The 19348-nt window shown below is 53.7% G+C and overlaps 1 protein-coding gene across 2 annotated transcripts in view; it reads left to right on the top strand.

Moving 5' to 3' along the window:
- Positions 1-19348, top strand: part of NFATC1 (nuclear factor of activated T cells 1) — a 70866-nt gene that overhangs the window by 29644 nt on the left and 21874 nt on the right. For both annotated transcript variants that reach the window (XM_012804309.2, XM_012804310.2), the window contains exons 3-6: positions 1092-1251; positions 13650-13852; positions 15146-15318; positions 16387-16527. In XM_012804309.2, coding sequence (XP_012659763.2) covers positions 1092-1251; positions 13650-13852; positions 15146-15318; positions 16387-16527 — 677 coding nt within the window. The remainder of the gene's footprint in view (positions 1-1091; positions 1252-13649; positions 13853-15145; positions 15319-16386; positions 16528-19348) is intronic.

The raw sequence follows: 19348 nt of genomic DNA, 5'->3' as shown, positions 1-19348 counted from the left end.
TGAGACCCTATTTCAGAAAAGCAATAGACCTTTAATTCTACCAATTGTTTTTTATAAAAGTCACCTTGGCCTCACAGTATGTTCTGGGGGTGCAGTATGGGGGCCTCCTGAGGGATGGGCCATTCCATACCTGCTCTTGACACCTACGGGCCCAGCCTACAGGGTGACGTTGGTAACCCAGGCCTGTCCACCACTGGCAGTCACCTCAGCAAACCCCTCTAAGCTGAGTTCTGCCTCCCTAAATTGGAGAAACCCCTGTGGGTTGATTGTGTTCCCAGGTCACCCCCCAAATGCTGCAGTGAGCTGTTTCCTGCTTCCCACGAGGGGGAAGCTAGAACCAGAGCAGAGCCGCCTGGTGGGCAGGTGGGTGTACCCTTATGCTCTAGGGCAATGGAGGATTTGTCTTTTCAAAGGAGAAGGAGGCCGAGGACGTGCTGTCAGGGGAGGCTGCCCCCTGCCCACAGGGCAACGCAGGTTCTAGATAGAAACCCTCTCTGTTGTACGGCCTCACTCTGTGCTTGTGAGGTGCCCCCCCCCCACACACATGACATACCAGCTCTCACTCCCACCACCACCTGGGCCCCCCAGCTACTGTGTGTTTACACCAGTCCTTGGGTTATCCTTGGTCAGAAATGGTAGGTTTAGGGTTGTGCAGTGGGGTTACTGCAAACCCCAGTTCCCAAACCTGCTGCTTTAAGGAGCCCGGTCAAGTTACTTGTCTGGCTACTGGCGCGCACAGCTGGTGGCAGTGAGGAGATTAGGGCCAGGTGTCCTAGTTCTTAGACCAGTATTTCTGATTTTAAACAGTTCTGGAACCTGTCTTATAGGAAAGTTATATAATTTGTAGAACCCTGTTGTGAAGGAAGGAAAGTATTTTGAGGTAGTACTTGGAAAATGTGTCTGTGTTCATTTTGAGTCACTGCCAAGGCCCTGACTACAGGTCATAGTATGTGACCCTGGGCTTTCCATAGCTGTGAAGTCACCATGTCAGGACATCGTCTATTGATAGAGAGTATGAGCCGCCATTGTGGCCCCAGAGCACAGTGCTGGACCCCTGAGTCTGTCCCTGACCACCTCTGTTTCCGTTTCAGCCCATCTCTGCCAGCCCTCGACTGGCAGCTGCCATCCCACTCGGGCCCCTACGAGCTTCGGATCGAGGTGCAGCCCAAGTCCCACCACAGAGCCCACTACGAGACGGAGGGCAGCCGGGGGGCTGTGAAGGCATCGGCTGGAGGACACCCAGTGGTGCAGGTACTGGGGCCACTGTGACTCACCAACTTAGTATATGATGTTATGCTTTTTTGGTCCAAAAGGCAACTCTAGAGCTCCGTCTAACAGTGATTTTCTCCTGTTTTTTTTTTTTTTAACTATCATCTTCCAACTGATTAGCTCAATGTTGCTACCACAGGTATGGGGGGTGGTTCCTCAATGTGTGCGGCCCAGGGTGGGGACATTCTGCGGCCCTTTCTGCAGCTCAGCACTTTTCTTGTTTTGAGAGACTTGCCCAGAGCAGGTCCCCCACTACGCAGCCTGCCTGTGACTTGGGCATTTTGAATGGTTCACCCTTTCCCTGAGCCTGTGAGCCTGTGAGGCAGCAGTTCTCACTTGTAGCACCAGTCTCACCCAGGAATTCCTGGGACATGTCGACTCGGAGGCCCACCCAGCCCTGACAAATCCCAGACTCTGTGGGTGTTGAGTCCTAGAGTGATATATGGGCATAGTTAAGGCCAGGGACTGCCTGAGGGTTATTCTCAGGCATGTGGCACCTGCGGTCACAGCATCCCATTGGGCTCAGCGCCTGGTGGGATTCTGGGTGTGCTGTTCTCTAACCTTGACCACACCCAAGGAAAGGACATGCAATGTCAAGAGTGTTGTGGGCGGCACCTGTGGCTTAGTGAGTAGACTGCCAGCCCCATGTACCAAACTGCCCCATGTACCATAACTGTGTTATGGCGGGCAGCTATAGTCCCAGATACTCGGGAGGCCGAAGCAAGAGAACCGCCTAAGCCCAAGAGCTGGAGGTTACTGTGACCTGTGATGCTATGGCACTCCACCGAGGGTGACAACAGTTTAAAAAAAAAAAAAAAAGAGTATTATGGGCAGTGGTCAGGCTGGACATTGGCAGCATTGGCCCTTTAGTCCCCTTGGCCTCACTGTGAGGTCCAGGCTGCTGTCAGCATGCAAGCCTCAGAGCCCGCCCAGGATGTGCTGTCTGACCCCCCTGACCCAGGGCTCCAGCCCTACTGATTTGGGGGAGCGTTTCCCCAGTGCACCTCCCCACACTATTTACAGAATGATGCATCTGGTAGGGTGCTCAGTCGCCTGCCTTTCTGTTTTGCTCTGTTGAGGTAAGTGGGAAGGTTTTGAGGGAGGCAGCTACGGAGACAAAGGCCTGTTTGCCATTGACAGCCGTGTGGGCTCAGCAGGCTGGTGCGGGTGCGCAGCTCTCTAGTGGGCACTTGTGGGTGGTGCTGAGCTGGTGCTTGTGGCCTGTGTGCACAACGCCAGTTAATACCTGCTTTCTTGGCTGCTTGATTAGAGGAGATGAGGATCCATGGGGGCACACAGTGGCCAGTTTGACATTTAATGTTCCCACCTTCCTATGTGGAAAACAGTCCAGTAATGCCTGTGCTTAGTTGGCTAAGTAACTGCAGGTACTTAAGTCCCTCTCTCACTGTGGTTTTTGCTGAATGAAGGCGTGTCAGTGCTGAATGGAAAGGGGAGAGGGAATGGAGCACTGGAGAAGTAACGGCTGAACCTGCTTCCTGTGGTCACATCTGTGAGGCCGTGATGAACTCCCGCCTCCCTGGGATCTGGAGCGTGGGCTAGCACCCATCTCCCAGCACATGTGATGGGGGGTGGCTATGAGAATCAGGGTCACTGTTTGGAAGATAAGACAGGGTGGGGAGTAGAGAGAAGATCCCTTCCCACCCACCTGCTGCCGGCCGCTGGCACCTGTGTGGGCTCTGAGGACCCAGCCTGTGCCCCCTGCCCCACGAGCCCCATGTGCCCACAGAGCTGGGTTTCTATTTCTGTTGTCCGGGTTCCTTGGGTGTGGGGCAGCATTAATCTGTCCACATAGGCAAAGTGGAAGACTGAGACATTTTGGAGGATTTATGAAACTTGAAATGATAATTTACAGTGTCTTTAAAATGTGTTCTCAAAAATTACTCAAAATCAAATGGTAACATGTGGTGGACTGCAGCAACATGGGACAGGCTGGAGGAACAAACACCCCCTTACAGTTAAAAGGCTTAAAGAAAACAGACTCCTGAGCAGAAACTGTCAGGACCTGTCAGCATTTGCCATTTGTGAGCAATTAGTAATTCAGAGAGTTTTCTGATGTACCTGTGGCAGAGCGAATTTATATCTGCACAGTGTGAGGTAAGGAGGTAAAAACAGGGGTTTTGGGGGATTTGTGTTCCCTTTTGGTTGGTGGACCGCAGATTGGATAAAAATAGAACTTGCATATAATTATAAAACAATGAAAACAGAAAGCTCAGTCTTTGTGGAAGCTCAGTAACCACACATTTCACTCTGTGTCGTTGGGTTATTTTTGCATATCCTTTGACACCCAAGTCCTCTCCCTTTCCAGAAATGATTTTCGCCAAAGTGGTTGAGAAGTGCACACAGGGGAGGCTGCAGAGCAGCCGTGCATCGGGAGAAGGGCGGCTCCCAGGACCCTGCTGTGGGCCTTAAGCACTGAGCTGTCAGCAGGGTGGCATTAAATGCTGTTCTCTTTACTATATAGAGCCAACCACATTTTCCTCCATATTTCTGGAAGTTTGTCCATAAGTCAAGGCTGCTGTCTTCTGTGGGATGGGCAAACCCTCGTAGAGCCCATGAGGACATGGGGTAAGTGGAGGAGGAACTGGGCAGGAGCCCACACGGTCACAGTCTGGTCCCTCCCTTGGCAGCTGGGCGGCCCTAACCCAGCATGCCCCTCCTCTGTGGGTGGACTCTAGACTCAGCGTCCAGTGCTCGGCTTTATTTGGGGACACTGAGGCTTGGAAGATCTCGTGGCTGGTGTTGTGACTAGAGATGGATCTAGTGTGGAGGACCCCTTCCCTCGGGTACAAGGGCCTTTCCTCCTGGCAGTGTGGTGCTCTGGCTAGCTCCCTTCCCCAGGGACAGGGGTCTCTGGGCACTTCTCCTGGGGGAATTCTGTGTTTCTCATACTAGGGGATGACTCCCCAGGCTCAGCTGCACCATGGTGACTCCTGGGTTGCCCACACTGAGGCTCCCGTCAGCGTTGCCCATGTTGTGAGAATGCTGGTATCACAGGAATAGCAGCAGGTTGGCACAGAAATAATTTGTTGTACAAAAGTGAGATCCTAGGGAGGGCCAGGAGGGATGCCTGTTGGGTGGCTCTGGGTAGCTCAGAGAGTCCAGGTGGGTCCTGGTAGCCCCAGTGGACATGACCTGTACACAGTCTGGTTGTATCTTAGTGACTCCCAACTGTGAGGTCCCTCACCCCAACTCCAGGGCCCTGGTGGGCCTGAGTGTGGGGTGTGGTGTGGGCCTCTGCCTGGCATCCAGCGACTGCACTTTGCCGGGACTCGGCAGCTCTTCCTTCCCTCAAGACAACAGGTGACTTGGATAGTCTTTCCAGGTGGGAAGCTCTGAGGCCCAATCAGAGGCCATGCCCCCTAGAGAGGCCTGAGCCCCAGCATGGCAGAGGAGGGACCAGCTCTCCCAGTGCCGGAGCTACCTGGCCCAGCAATTTCTCTTGCTGCCTCATGTTTTCTGATGCATCCCCTTTCTGCCTTCCTGCCTTCTGTGCCTGGTCACTGGTCACAGGCCCTGCCATGGCTTTGTGTCCTTGCCGTCCAGCCTCCCATCCTTGGAGCTGCATCCTGGTGTGTTCGAGGCACCTAAGCCCTCCTAGTGGTGGATGGTGGCCCAGGCCTGGGAGAAGTCTGCAGCCCCAATGGGGCCTCCTACCTTGCAGGGCACGTCAAGCTTGTCGAGGCCGAAGTCTGACCCCCAACCCCAGGTCAAGGAAGTCAGCTCTGTTTACCAAGTTACCAAAATAACTCTCCCGATAGTATCTAGCCCGTGGCAGAAGGCTGGTGCTTGTGAATAATTTATAGTCCATTGAAACGCGACCCCCGGGCCTGGCCCTTTCCCGGGCAGCCCTTTAACTTTGCAGATTGGGGTCCTGTCAGGAGGGTTCTGGCCTGTGTGGGGTCCAGCAAGCAGAGAGCCCTGGTGGGAGGCCCTGGCACTCTGGTGGCTTTGGTCAGTGCAGACGTAAGAGTGGGCAGCTAGGCCGAGGTTGAGTTTGGACACCATGGCCAAGTGCCAACTCCTTGTTTCACGAAATGGCCACAGCATGCTCTGTCCTGCCCACAGTCTCACCTGCTCACTCTCTGTGGCATCTTGGGCTCCAGGGTTGTCCAGACGGGGCTGTGAAACCAGAGAGCTGCTTGTAGGGGTGCGGAGGAGCGTTAACTGCTGGGGCAATGTGTCATTTGGTCAGAACTCCTGGGCTCCATCAGACCCTCATCCAGGGCCTCAGGTTGGCAGCTGCATCCACCAGGGGGCACGGCAGAGGCCATGATGCCATGTAGCGGGAGTGGAAATGCAGGTCTGACCCCAAACCAGGCCCGTGGCCCACTGGTGCCAAACGTTGGTGGCCTGCAGGGCACGGATGAATCTTTTATGGGTTAGCTTGGGCGGCCAGACAGCCGCCCTCTCCCCTTTCAGCAGTATGTCGGGGCACGTGGCTGTCTCTGGCGTGGCCCACCACAAACACATGAGCACAGTGTCTCCACAGGTCACAGAGCGTAGAGCTCAGCCGATTCACACCAGTGCAGAGTCAGGGTCGTGGCCCTGGAACATGCCGTCGGCTCTGGTACTGAGCAGGGGTCTGCCTTTTACTCCCCCCGGCACCCAGTGCAAAGCTGGGTTCTCTCCGAGTGGGTCAGTGACACCCTTGGAACTAGAAAGATGTTCATTATGTCCGTGTGCTGAAAGGCAGTGGTGCTGGCCCACCCAGTCGTCATTATAAGAATGATAAAATTTGGGAAAGTAGGTGGCATTTCACTGAGATTTGCTGACTGTGGTGAGGATGTCTCAGGTTCTCACTGCTTGCCTGAGGCTGCCTCACACCACATTCGCTGGGGACAAAGTGTGCAGCTTAGGGGCAGAGCCCACGGAGCATGTGGCCCTGAAGGCTACACCGTCATTCTCCTACATCCTTCTGGTTCAACAGCTTGGGTTGCTTTGTTCCAGGGAGGTTTAAGAATGTCCAGTGGGCTCTGACATCATCCCTGTGTAGCAGACGGTTTTTCTAACAAACACCCCAGACTTGAGCAGGTGGGTGGGCACGGGGGCAGTTAGCTGGAGGTGTGTGAGAAGCTGCTGCCCATGGTAAGAGGCACAGGACAGGGAGGACGGCTCCCTGGCCTTGGCTGCAGGCTCTGGCCCCTCTCTCCCTCTGCACATGGTGGTCTCCACAGGCTGTATTGGCAGGTGTCTAGCACTGCGGGTGGGGTCAGCTGTGTGGGAGTCCCATCCTGTGTGCTGCAGTGCCTGTGCCCGTGACTTGGTTGGGATTTCCCAGGAAGGTACTGAGGGCATCTCCAGCCCTCCTGCTGTGGCCTCTTTGCTCTGCAGGCTCTGCCAGGTTCTAGAGTCCACAATCTGCTGTGAGCAACTGTCCTAAGATCCATGGGGTGCAGGACACCCTTTCCCTTGTGGGGCGGGGCAGGGTATGGAGCTCACCTACCTCTGAAACTGTTTCACCAGATGTAGGAGCAGGCAGCCCCAGTGCCTATGGGCAAGTGCCTGGCTCCCGGTCGTGGGCTGAGTGAGGCATATCCCAGCTGCACCTCTGCTTCTGGGGAAGACACTGGGTCCTTGTCTGTGGACAGAGGTCCTTTACTCTGGGTCAGCACAAATGGCCACTGGGCCCTAATGCGGTAGCCCCTTAGCAGCACTTGTGAGCTGGGGTTGGGGGGTGGGGGTTGGATCAGGGGAGTGGCCGCCCATGTGGCCAGTGTCCCTGAGTAGGTATCTGGAGAGGAGTAGTGAGTGCCAACACAAGGGGGGCTATGCAGCCTCCCATGCCCATGACTCGCACACCTCTGTCCCAGCCTGCTGTGGCTAATCTCTCTGTCCCTGATGGTCAGACTCTGAGTGCCAGGTGTGGCTTCCAGAAGTTTCTGCCTGTCCACCCCATAGATGCTAAGGAATGACCACCAGCTGCAGCCCTGGGAACAGCAAATAATTTAACCTGTGGCCTCACCCCAGTGAGAGCCCAGAGGCTACGTCCCAAGGGTGGATGGGTCCTACCTGGGGACATGGCAGCATGAGGTGGTGGAAGGAGGGCGCTGGCAGCAGCTCTGCCTTTCCATAGCTCCTGGCCTTGTCCCCACAGCCTGCCTGCCCTGAAGGTCCCCATGGCCAGCAGGGGGGCAGGCTGTGCTGCCACAGGGCATCCTAGGTGTCACTCTGCACATGGGGCCCAGAGGAACCTCTCCTGCTTCTTGTCCAGGTGCATCTGAGCCTGGGCTAGGAGCCTCCCCATGGGTGCCACATGGACAGCTGGCAGCTCCCACACCTGCCGTTCCACCTTCAAGCTCTTGGGGACTCCCACCCGGGGCCCCTTGACTTGAGCAAAGGATCACGCCCTGCACAGAGAGCACGTAGGCCTGCTGCCCGCTCCTTACTGCCCTGTGGCCGTGTAGGCTCACGTAGGCCATCTGCAGTGAGGACACCTCACAGTGTCTGCCTGGTGGCCTCTCCAGGACCAGGGCTGTACCCGTTTCCTTGCTCTTGGAGGGCTAAGTTCACACCGTCCTTCCAGCTCCTCCTTTTCTGGAGTCTAATCTGAATGGTCTTCCTCCAAAATCAGTGGAGAAGGAGCTAGCAAAGTTCATCCATCAGAAGAAAACCCAGAGGTGGAAGGTGGGGTGCAGGGAGCAAAACCTCCTCTGCCGCAGCTCCAGGCAAGGGTTGCAGTGGACATCCACGTGCAGTGGCCGAGCACCCCCTCTCAGCTGGTCTGTGCTCATGAGAGAGCATATAACACTGGTCACCCACAGGAAGGGAGCCCCCTGGGCTCGAGGGACCTGGGTGTTGTCTCCCACAGCTGCTGTCCACCCTGTCATGTGGGAATGTGCTTGCCCGGAGACCATGCCCTGGGGCATTTGTAACCTTTACTTTACCAGAACCCATGATTCATAGTGAGGAAACCTAGGCCCTTTAATACCCAGGAGTTAGGCTGGCAAAGTCGTGTCTGCATGCCCTGATAGGTCAAGCCTCACGGTCTGCCATACACTGCCAGGAGCCCCCACAGGAAGGGACTGCTACGGGGCTCTGACTCCCTCCGTGTGTGGTAGGCAGCCCCTTCCCCTGGACACTCCTGCTGCCTCTTTTCCTGGGGCCTGTCCTGCTCTGTGTGAGACTGAGGCCGTCACACCAAGGTGCTCTGGGCCTTGGCTCTGACATTGGCTTGGTGGCTGATGGTGATAGTGAGGATTTGGGCTGAACACATCGTGTGAGGCAGTGTTGGCACAACACAAATAATCTCTTAACTTCATCTAGCAAGAGGAGCTTGGGAACAAAAGTAGAGTGAGAGAGACCACTTAGGGAACCAGATTTTCCCTCCCTGCAGACTTCCCTGGGGCACTGTGAAAATGCAAATTTCACTTCTGGCCCTTGAATGCATGATTTCTCTTTAACTTGATGACCACAGCCATGGGGTATCTTGGGAGAAGCATCTTCAGGAGTGTTTCCTTTGTTCTGTACACAGCTCAGAATGGCTGGTTGGAAGGTGAAAATCCACCACTTAGCTGCTCCTTGTGTATTTGCTGCCCTCTCTGTCAATGTGTGCATGCATGTTTGTGTACACGTATGTTTGTGTACACGTATGTTTGCATGTGTACCCATGTGCACACATGTTAACTGACTACATGTGGCCTCCATCGTGCTGTTCACCAGTCACCTCTTTGTGCAAGTGCTGAGGTCAGCACAGGAGCTAAAAACTTTGCAATGTGTAGAAAATTCAGTAGCTCTTATATCTTAAAAACAGAATAATACATTTTGTTTAGTTTAGGTTGAAGCAAGAGAGGTCATTGTTATGACAGGTAATTTTATAAATATTATTTTGACACATACTATAACGTGCCAGAGGCAGAAAACCCATGCAGTGGAACATGTAAAGTATTTAAAATTACTTTTCTTAAAGTGAACTTCATATTTTAAATAATAGATGTTTACCTCCCAGGTTAAACCTCAGCTAGTTCCATTTTCACTGAAATGGCATTTTTTTTTTTAAAGATAAAGTTATACCTCTGTTTCACTGCATTGCACACACTGTCAGAGAATGGCCACATTCAGAGTCCCAGGAGAATTTTAAATTGTCAGTTAAAAGTCAGTCTGACCTCAGCCAGGCTTGAGTGTAGGGCGTGGGGGCTGTTTCCCAGCCACCATGGAGGGTGTCTTGCCCACCTAAGAGCTGGTTTTGGTTAGACTCCGTTACATATTCTTTTTATGGAATTATGTTTTGGAATATGGAATACTACATGGCAAAATTTACCTCCTAATCAAGCTCTGCTTTTCTTTTAACATTTCCCATTGTAAAGTTCACTAATTGGTAAAAAACTGAGACCACACTCCCAAGAGTGGGGGGTACTGGACAGGAGTCCCTAGTTCTCTCATCCGAAACATGATTTCATGTAGAGGGTTTAGTTCAAAAGGGGCAAGCATTTCGTTCCTACAGAATTAAGCAATATTAGTAGTGATCACTTTGAAATGAGTGTGGCTTGTGGTAGACGTGGTTTATGTGGTGTCTGGCACAGGCATGTGGCCAGGCACATGGTACCTGGGACTAGGTCACAGACAGGGAAGGGTGGAGATGGGGCCTGCCCGTGGTTCTCATCCCTAGAAAGTCTCCTGAGCTGATTCTTGTGTCCTATATCACATGTGGACATGATTATGTGGGCATGCATGTGCACGTGTGTGCAGCTGGGAACTGGGGCCATCTCCACACCTACCTGCTCAGCAGACATGCCCCACAGAGCTCTTCTTCCATCCCCTGAAATCCCACAGATCAGGCTGGGGGCCCCCATTAGCGCCTGTGCAGCCTGTGACAGATACTGGCTCTTAGTGCTAATCAGAGGTGCCACGGAAGGCTCGTGGGACTTGTGTGCAGACCCCAGACACCCACGGCAGGTCCACGTGCTGGTGCCCCAGGGCTGCTAGAGGAGATAATCCATGCCAGGGGCTGCATGAGCTGCAATCAAGGCATCCCTGTCTCTGCCCAGTTTCTGGGACCCACCTTTGTGACATCTCATAGGAAGTGTCTGCCACGGAGACAGCTGGTGGGAGGGAGGAGCCACAGACATTTGGGTGGGGAGAGCGCACTTTTAACCACGCAGGAGGCCCTGTCCCTGCCTCATAGGTCACCGTGCGGCCTCAGCTGGCTGCCCATATGTGAGTCTCTCTCCTCTACACTGGCAAGTGGTCGATTGTGTATGGGAATCTTTTCTGAGGATTTGAGATTTAAAAATGGCATTGTTTTTTAATTTCATGAAGTAAAAACAGTAGATGAGTCTATTGTCAATGGGGTTTTGATTCTTAGAACTGCGGGTGTCTGATTCTCTGGGCCAATAAATTCACATCCCCACTTTTTACAATACATTCAGTACAGTAACTCAGTACAACCTTCTAGATGTTTGTTTTGGAGACTGTCAGTGGGGTGGGGATCTGATATTCTCAGGGGTGTCCTGGGCGTGGCCAAGCAGGGAGCTGGGGAACAGAAGCTGCCCCAGGCAGAGCTCTGAGCAAGGCGGCCAGTGTTCCTAGACCTGCTGATGCTGTCACCTCAGACGCGGGCTCTGTGGAGAGGGCGCCGTTTCCTTTCTGAGCCCATTTTCCAGCCTGCACCTTCTGGCCCACCTGTGTGCTTGGAGGCCGCAGAGCTGTCTCCACCGTGTTCGCCTTTGCTTCTGTGGAGGACACATCGTTTCCTGATACTCTCACGGCAGACACAGGCAGCGCCGTGAGAAAGGAGCCCCACAGCTGTGGCCTGGGAAGTGTGTGGAAGTGGCCCCGCCTCTTAAACCTGGTGTCTGCGGCCAGTGGCTAATTGCTGTGTCTCGTTTTCTGTTTCCTGCTTCTGAAGTTCATTGTTTTTTTTCCAAATTGGCGTATTAAAATAAATGTCTAAAACTCCTATAGACACATGACGTCGGGGCAGTATGGACCCAGCATTGGCTCTGACTCCTCATACACGTCTCCTCAGTTCCCCTCTTCCTTGGAGAGCCTGCAGGTATCTCCTGGTGACAGCCTCGCTCCTTGCAACGTGGCCACCTGGACCAGCCCTGCCTTGGGTGTCAAAGCTCACACTCCCCTGGGGTCTCCATGTGTGCCACATGCCCCACCCCCATCATAGCCGCTACCTGCATCATGGCCCCGACACCACTGCCCAGCCCCTGTGCTGTGTCCTGGCCCTCATCCCAGCCCCCACCCCATCTTACAACCCCCATGCCACATCCCAGCCCCTATCCTGTATCACGGCTCCCATACCGTGTCCTGGCTCCCATCCTGGCCCCCACACCATGTCACAGCCCCCAACCCACATCATGGTCCACACACCATGTCCCAAGCCCCACTCTGTGTTTCAGCCCCCATGCCACATCCCGTGTCCTAGCCTCCTGGGACTTGGCATCACAGGAGCTGTCACTTCTCTCACAGCCTCCTTCCTGGGGCTCTGGGGCACCAGCTGGGCCCAGAACCTCTCGGGTATCAGCTCTCGGGACCCTGCTGGGGGGGTGGAGGCGGAGATACCTGGTTCGTCCCCACCAAGCCAGCCTGCCCCTCCTCCACTGACATGAATCCTCCAGTGGGGCCTCTTTCTGCCGGGGGTCCCCAGCCCCACCTGAGTGGCCGCTGCAGTCTCAGGCTTGTTTGCTTTGATGGCCACGCTCTCTCTGAGCGGCATCTACATCTGGTGTTTAGCTATGTCTGTAGCTGACAGCAGGCGAGCATAATTGTCAGATGGTCCTTGTGTTACCACTGCTGTCTGTCATGAAGATTTTAAAACCAGTTCAATGAGAAAAGATTGCAAAAATGGTAGTAAGAAGGATTGTTTACGTGTCCTGCATGGCTGTGTGCCAAGCCATGAGGGACATCGCTTGGATACTTAATTTAACCCCCTGTGCCTGCATGAGAATCAGAAGCCACAGCACCCAGCATGGAGAGCCCATGTGGGTGGCAGGGGCAGGATGTGACCCTGGCAGCCTCACCTGGGCCTGGTACTTGGTCCAGGAATTAAATGTTCCTGTTCCCAACAGAATGTACATGAGAATAGACCCCTGGTGCGGCAAAGGCAGCGTTAGAGGGGAATACCAACATATTATGCTTGTCAAAGCTGCTTATCTAGAAGGGGTCTGTGCCTGTGAGGCAGAAAAGAAGGCTGGGCCCTGAGCCCTGGAGCAGGCCCAATGGGGTCTGGGCTTCATTCCCGGACCCTGCGAGCAGCTCATCCTGAGGCGTGGCCACCGAGGGCTGTGGTCTGTGCCCTGCCTGAGGCAGGCTCCCCCTGACTGCAGTCCTGAAGGAGCACCCAGCACACAGAGCCTGGAGAGTAGCATCCCTCCTGCTGTGTGGGTTCTGTGCCCTGTGCACACACACTGCCTTTCAGGCAGCAGCAGATGGCCCTGCTGGGTGGTGTGGGTACCAGGCATGTCTGCATGCATTTCCCTGGTGGTGTTGGCCCCTGGTCACTGATGCAGGAGGCAAGGGTGGCAGTGAGTTGCCATCTGCTTCTGTAGATGAGGAGCACTAGCCATTAGGCAGGCAGTGTCTTGACTCAGCCACCTTGCAGGTTTGGGTACAAAGGTGGAGTTTGCCCATGAGGAGCAGGCACTACCTTCTGCTCAGGGCCAGGCTGGCCGAGTGCAGGCAGACAGACGCTGCATGGCCCCACATCTGGACTCACTGGGGATGCAGCATCTGCAGGCAGCTTCCCCTGAGCTCAGCTTTCTGACTTGGAGGTGCAGCTGCTCATACGGTGGCCAGCTGTGCTATCCCTGCCCAGAAGGAGGGTGTTTCTTCTCAAGATGTTTGTTGGGGAAGAGCTAGCTCTGAGAAGGCGGTGCTGTTCTGGAGAGGTGGGCTTGACTGGTAGGGCCACAAATGCTCCTTTCTGCCTGCTTTTCCATGAAGAGCCCAGCAGGAGTATCTGTAGCTGTCAGGGATGCTGGCGATGGCCTTGGTGTAGGCATGCAGTGTGCATGTAGGTGTGTACCTTGCACACATGGTGTCTGTGTGTGGGCAGGCTCACAGAGGTGCGTGTACATGCCTGTGAGTGCATGAGAGACCGCATGTGTGTGCACACATTTGCATACATGAGCATGTGCATGTGTGTGCCATGCTCTTTGTGTGTACATGTTTGAAAGTGAGCAACAGGAGCGTTCAAAGCTTTAACCTCAGTGCCCCAGGGCTATAGTATATACAATGAGTGTTTCTAGTACACTTTAAATGAAACCCCAATATCCTATTACACAGAAATGAGAAGGCTGGGCACCCAGCACAGGCTACATGCTTCCCTTTTGAACTGGTGTCCTCCATAAAGGTTTAGCTGCTTCCCAGCAGTGCGGCCCGTGGTGCTCAGTGGCTTTCTCTTCTCTCACCAGCTGCATGGCTACTTGGAGAACGAGCCACTCACGCTCCAGCTATTCATTGGGACAGCGGACGACCGCCTGCTGCGGCCACACGCTTTCTACCAGGTCCACCGAATCACAGGGAAGACTGTGTCCACCACCAGCCACGAGGCCATCCTCTCCAACACCAAGGTCCTGGAGGTCCCGCTTCTGCCGGAGAACAACATGCGTGCCATGTGAGCAGCTCCACCACCCGCAGAGCCCGTCCAGGGCCCTCGGGTCAGCTCCTACATGAACTTTGCCAATATTTTTGATGAGAGATTTGTTTCTCTCTAGGGTTTCAGCCACTGTGTATGTTACCACATACAACAAATCTCAATTACACAGCTGTCAGTGCTTCCCTCAGTGCCCGCTTGGGGCTCCTAAATATGACACCTGTTTATTTCTGAGCACAGCAGCACAAATTAGAGGAATAGTTAAAATGCAAACACTGAAAAATTAAAGTGGGTGATACATTTGGACAATATTTTCACTTTAAGAGCCACCAACAATGCTGACATGGCCAATGCCCACTCGCAGAGTCAAATCTGATTCTATTCTAGCTTATTTAGCTCCTAAGGGACATTTGAGCTGGGAGTTGATGTGTGTCCCAGCCCCTGGGGGGTGTCCCCCCACCGTATGTGCAAAGGTCCTGGGGCAGATGAGCAGGGCCTGCAGCGGGGCCACCCAGTGGGAGAGTGCACAGAAAATGAGGCCAAGAGGACCATGTGACTTAGGACTGTGTGTGGGGTGTTAATACCTGTTGAAGCCCCTGAGTCCTGAACACGGAAGGCTTCTCTCCATGTTATCATCACATGGATTTGTTTTGCGAGCTGTCACCCACTTTTCCTAAGGCCCAGGGTGTGGCTAGGCTCTGTTGCATTGCCTGTGCGGGACGCACTATGCACTGGGATCCACCCAGCGTGTGCCCAGCGCTTGTCCCAGTTGGACGTTCATTCTCCTTTTAGCTTATTGAGAAAGGACAGGCATTGATTTTATTCTATTGAGAATTTATACGTGGATTTTTTTTACTGGCATGTAGTTTTGAATACAATACTATGAAATTATTAAGGTAAATGAAGTATGAAACCCTAGAAGAAAAAAGTTTCACAAAAATGAAGGATTTTAAACTGGGTAATGAAAAAAAGATGGAATTTTTAAATAAATTGAGTTTTGTGGGAGCTCCCAGAAGACTTGAGAGGCCAGCTGGTCCTGGTGCTCCTTCCCCAGCTGCTGCTCTGCCCTGGAGATGGCTGTGCAGGGCCCACAGTGAGCACCCAGGCAGCTCAGGCCAGACCCAATGGAGGTCCAAGGGGAAGATTCAGGGTGTTGGTTCCTGCACATGGCTAGGTTTTGTCTTGCTCCTGGAGAACATCTACAGTGTGCTGACCTTCAGGGCCTGGGTGAAAGCCAGAGGGTGTGGCTGGGGCTGGACCTCAGGGTCATGTGGCCATGATTCACAGAAAAGTCATGGGCTTTTGTGTTGGCAGTATTGACTGTGCTGGAATTCTGAAACTTAGAAACTCTGACATTGAACTTCGGAAAGGAGAGACAGACATCGGGAGGAAGAACACCAGAGTGAGGCTGGTTTTCCGGGTCCACATCCCCCAGCCCAATGGCAGGACTCTGTCTCTCCAGGTTGCCTCAAACCCAATCGAATGCTGTAAGTAGATGCTCACCCAGTGCAGTTGGCGGATGCTTCCCCCAGTGCTGTCAGTAGGTGCACACTCGGTTGCTGTGAGCATCCCTCCTCTGTGGACACCTGGCCCCTACTGTCCCTGAAGCTCAGACCCCAACCACTGCCCAACAGGGGGGCCTGGACTCAGGGTACAGCATCCCTCTTTGCTGGGCCCAGCATCCAGGATGTGGCTTTCGGGACCAGGGAGCCTGCACTACCGGCTGTCTGGAGGATGCATTTCTTTTCTTTTATAGGAAGATTCTTAGTGTTTTTTAGTCAGAGCAAAGCGTTCTCTGTCCTCTGTGGATTTGGCCTGAGAGAGACGTCACTAGTTTTAGGGTTGGTGACTCCTTTGATCCAGAGATGGTTGGCATCAGACTGCAGCCAGCCAGGGCCCCATGTTGAGCTATGTGGGGGGTGACGGCATCTCCAACGACACATTTTTCCGCAGCCAGTCTGCCCAGCCTAGGTTAGTGTCACCCTCACTTGTATGGAGATTCCCTTCCTTACACTTGCGTGTGAACAGCACATTCCCTCAGACACACATTCCCACACCACTGGGGACAGGACAGGTGCAGGCACTACTTGGAGGGGCTGCAGGTTGGTGTCCCAGTCACAGTGAAGTGGGTCACACACGACTTTCGGTTTCCCTGAGTGTAAGAGTGAAGTGTGCAATAGTTATGTGTCTAAACGTGGGCCCATCCTGCTTGAGAAATGTGTCCTTGCTACGGTATGCTGACGGAGATGTGATGTGAGCACTCACTGTTGAAAAACTGCCGCAACCATCAGTCTGTGAGAAGCACAGTTTTTGTGAAGTGCAGTGAACAAGGTGGCCAGTGTGTGACTCACCTTTACTGTTTCTGTCATTACCATAATTGGGGTAAAGTGGCTTAGTCTCTCTTGGGAGATTCTGATTGTTCCCTCTGAATGCCGTTGAAGGCCCTCTGGTCCAGGTGTGCTCCCACATGGGTCTCTCACACACACCTGGGGCGTCTCGCGGTGCTCGTCCTCAGGGGGGTACATCTCATTGACCCTCTCCCCCACCTAATGCAGCCCAGCGCTCAGCCCAGGAGCTGCCCCTTGTGGAAAAGCAGAGTTTGGACAGCTACCCAGTCGTGGGCGGGAAGAAGATGATCCTGTCCGGCCACAACTTCCTTCAGGACTCCAAGGTCGTTTTCGTGGAGAAAGCGCCAGGTGAGCTCTTCAAACAGACCTTCAGGAGGCTCCTGGTTTGGGCGCTGCTAAAGCAGCTCTCAACTCAATCCCCAGTGCTGGCTGTGGGGGCGGGAGGCGTGGCCCAGCTTTTGCCCATGGTGAGCTGTGGTGTGAGTAGTGGTTACCCCTGGAGGGAGCTAGCAGTTTTTTTCATCTCTAGGGTGGTCGACAGGTCCTCCTTACAGACTTCACATCAGGGCTGAAGGGACCTCAGGTTGCAGACACCCAGGGAGAGTCCGAGGGAGGCATTTGCTTGCTTTGTCAGGGTCCTTTGCCTCCTGGAATGTGCACCAGGGCAGGCACCTCCTGTATGGTCCACATGTCTCCCCTAGGGCAGACCCTTCCCTCAGCCACAGGTCATCAGCGGGCCGCAGCAGCTCCCGGCGCCTCTCCCAACTGCATTTCTTGTTTGTCCCACTGCATGGTCATGTGAACCAGGTGCTGTAGGTTTCTGCCATGTACATGACTCTGTGTCTGCAGGCCCCAGGGAGGGAAGTCCCCATGGGAGCCCCAGAGAGGTGCTGGAGCTGCCCTCCACTCTGCAGCCTCAGTGTGGCCTCGTGTTCATGCTGCGCCCTGGCTGGAGGTACCAGAGTGGCCTCTGGAGGGAAGTAGTGGGGGTGTCCTGAGGACATGGTTCTTCCTGGGGCCGTTGTGTCTTCAGTCCTGTATTGCCTGCTGGGGCCACTGTCGTCCTGGACCTGGTCACTTCACTCAGACACTGACCCTGGGAGCCTCATCTGGGTACCACATTCCTGGTGATGGGACCTGGCAGGGCTGCCTGAGGCTGCGTGCAAGGGTCTGCTTGCCGACACTTGGTTTGGAGCAAAGATGTTCTGGCCACAGGCTCGCTGCAGGTGCCTGGCATAGGGCATGGGCCTGGCATGTGAGTGAGTCACAGGTAGAGAGTGTGTGGCCCTCACTCTCTGTGAAGACGTTAGGAGTTGTATTTTAGAACTGGTTCCTGGCGCCTTTCCCAGAGGTGAGGTGAGGGATGCCATCTAGCAGGGCAGTGGCCCACAGAGGCTGGTGTTTGTGGCTTTTTCCTATTCACATTGACCAGTTGGAATTTTTTGAATGTGACTGGCCCCATACTTACTCTCATTACTGGAAACCACTGAGGCATTCAGCCTTCATAATGGGGTCTTGATTTTGTGCAGTTTGCAGGAAACTTAAGTGCTTCAATCAAAATGGGCTTAAAAGTCTTTTGCATTTGAGTCAGCTTCCTATATAATCATGCACATAATTGGAAAACATGTTTTAAGTTACAGAGAAAGCCCAGTGAGGGGTGATGACAGAAGCAGACATTTGCCTTGCCCAGCACTCTTCTCTCGGGGGGGGGGGGGGGGTTATCTGGAAATTTGAGTTCAGCCCTCCCAAAAGAAGAAATCCCTCTTACATAGTTTCTTAAGAGATTTTGTTCCTCCTTTCCCTCAAAAGCCCTCCAGCTTTAGAAAATGGTATTAGTTACTTACACTTTTGGGGGGGGGGGGGGGGCTAAGTTTGAAATGATTTAACCTTCAGAGCCATAGACGTGTTTCTATGTGTCTCTGTGCCTTCCGTGAGGTAACAGCATGAGTGGCAGGGGCCCAAGCAGCTTCCTGGCTGCTTTGCAGTTTGTTCTGCAGGGAGAGGCCCAGGGAAGCACCCCTGCACTCACCACATGCTTGCTGAGGTTGCCCTGAGTCTCACGCAGGCACACCAGGAACATGCTACCACTGGGCTATCAGGTGTGCAGAGCTTGATTGAGGTCCGAGTTTCCAACCCTTAACTGCGACTGGCTACTGCCACCCTGGGAGCCTCTCCTGCCCTCGTCCCCAGCCTGTTCGTCACCCAGAAGTTCAGTGTGAACACCTTGGGGAGTGCCCTTGCCCACACTTGGGGTGAGGGCCAGTACGCCTTGTCCTGGCTTTGCTTCTGGGAGCTGGTCTTTAATCCGCTCTCTCTAATATCGGCTGACTTGAACGTAAACAGTGGAATCGCAGTTGCTGGCTAGACTCGCTGTAAGTATTCACATGTTACTGCACACAGCAGGCACACAGCAGACGAGCAGCAAATGGGTGTGTGCCATGTGAATACATTCTGCACGGCCAGCAGGTGAGCGTGTGGACGCTGCGGTTAGATTCTGACAGCATCTGTGATTACCTTGTTTATATTTAAGATTATTTGCACAGCCGTATTATACATGTAGACATGCATATCACAGGTTTTCAAGAGAAGAGAACAAATGTCTTCATAACTTTCTTTCTTTACATTTGGTTATTTAGGCAGAAGTCATCTCAAACCAAACAATTCCTGTTGCATCCTGATATGTTGGTGTAACTAGACACCCCTCATCCTCCTCCTGGTGATGAGCTTTTCTAGTTGTGTTTTTTGAGAAACCACTAAACTCAATTTAAATTAAAATTAGTCCCCCCTCCCCCATCTTCTGATGAGCTTGTCTGATTCATCTTAAAGCTCTGCCTGCAGGGATCACTAAGGCCAGAGTGTGAGCTGGGGGAGAGTCTTATTGAGGAGGTTAAAGAAGTGGGCACATTCAACTGCCCTTGCCAGAGAGGACTGTGCTGGCACTGTGGCTCCTACTCTGATGCCTGTTCTGAGAGAACCAGAGGGCATAACTATGGTGAATGTGGCAGCGTCAGGTGCCCTGCACCTGTGAGTCAGCTCAGCCTCTGTGCCAGCCCACCCTTCCCACTGCTCTGGGTTCAGGGCGGGGTGGTGTGGGGCCTCCTGAAGACAGTGTCACTTTCTCCTGCTAGTGGCTCAGACAGAGGGGTCCCCAAAGCAGGGTCACACTGGC

The sequence above is a fragment of the Otolemur garnettii genome, unplaced genomic scaffold (assembly GCF_000181295.1).
Source record: "Otolemur garnettii isolate 467f Iridium unplaced genomic scaffold, OtoGar3 scaffold00027, whole genome shotgun sequence".
Classification (NCBI taxonomy): Eukaryota; Metazoa; Chordata; class Mammalia; order Primates; family Galagidae; genus Otolemur; species Otolemur garnettii.
The sequence above is the reverse complement of the archived record's forward strand: the minus strand, read 5'-3'. Positions and strand labels throughout refer to the sequence as shown.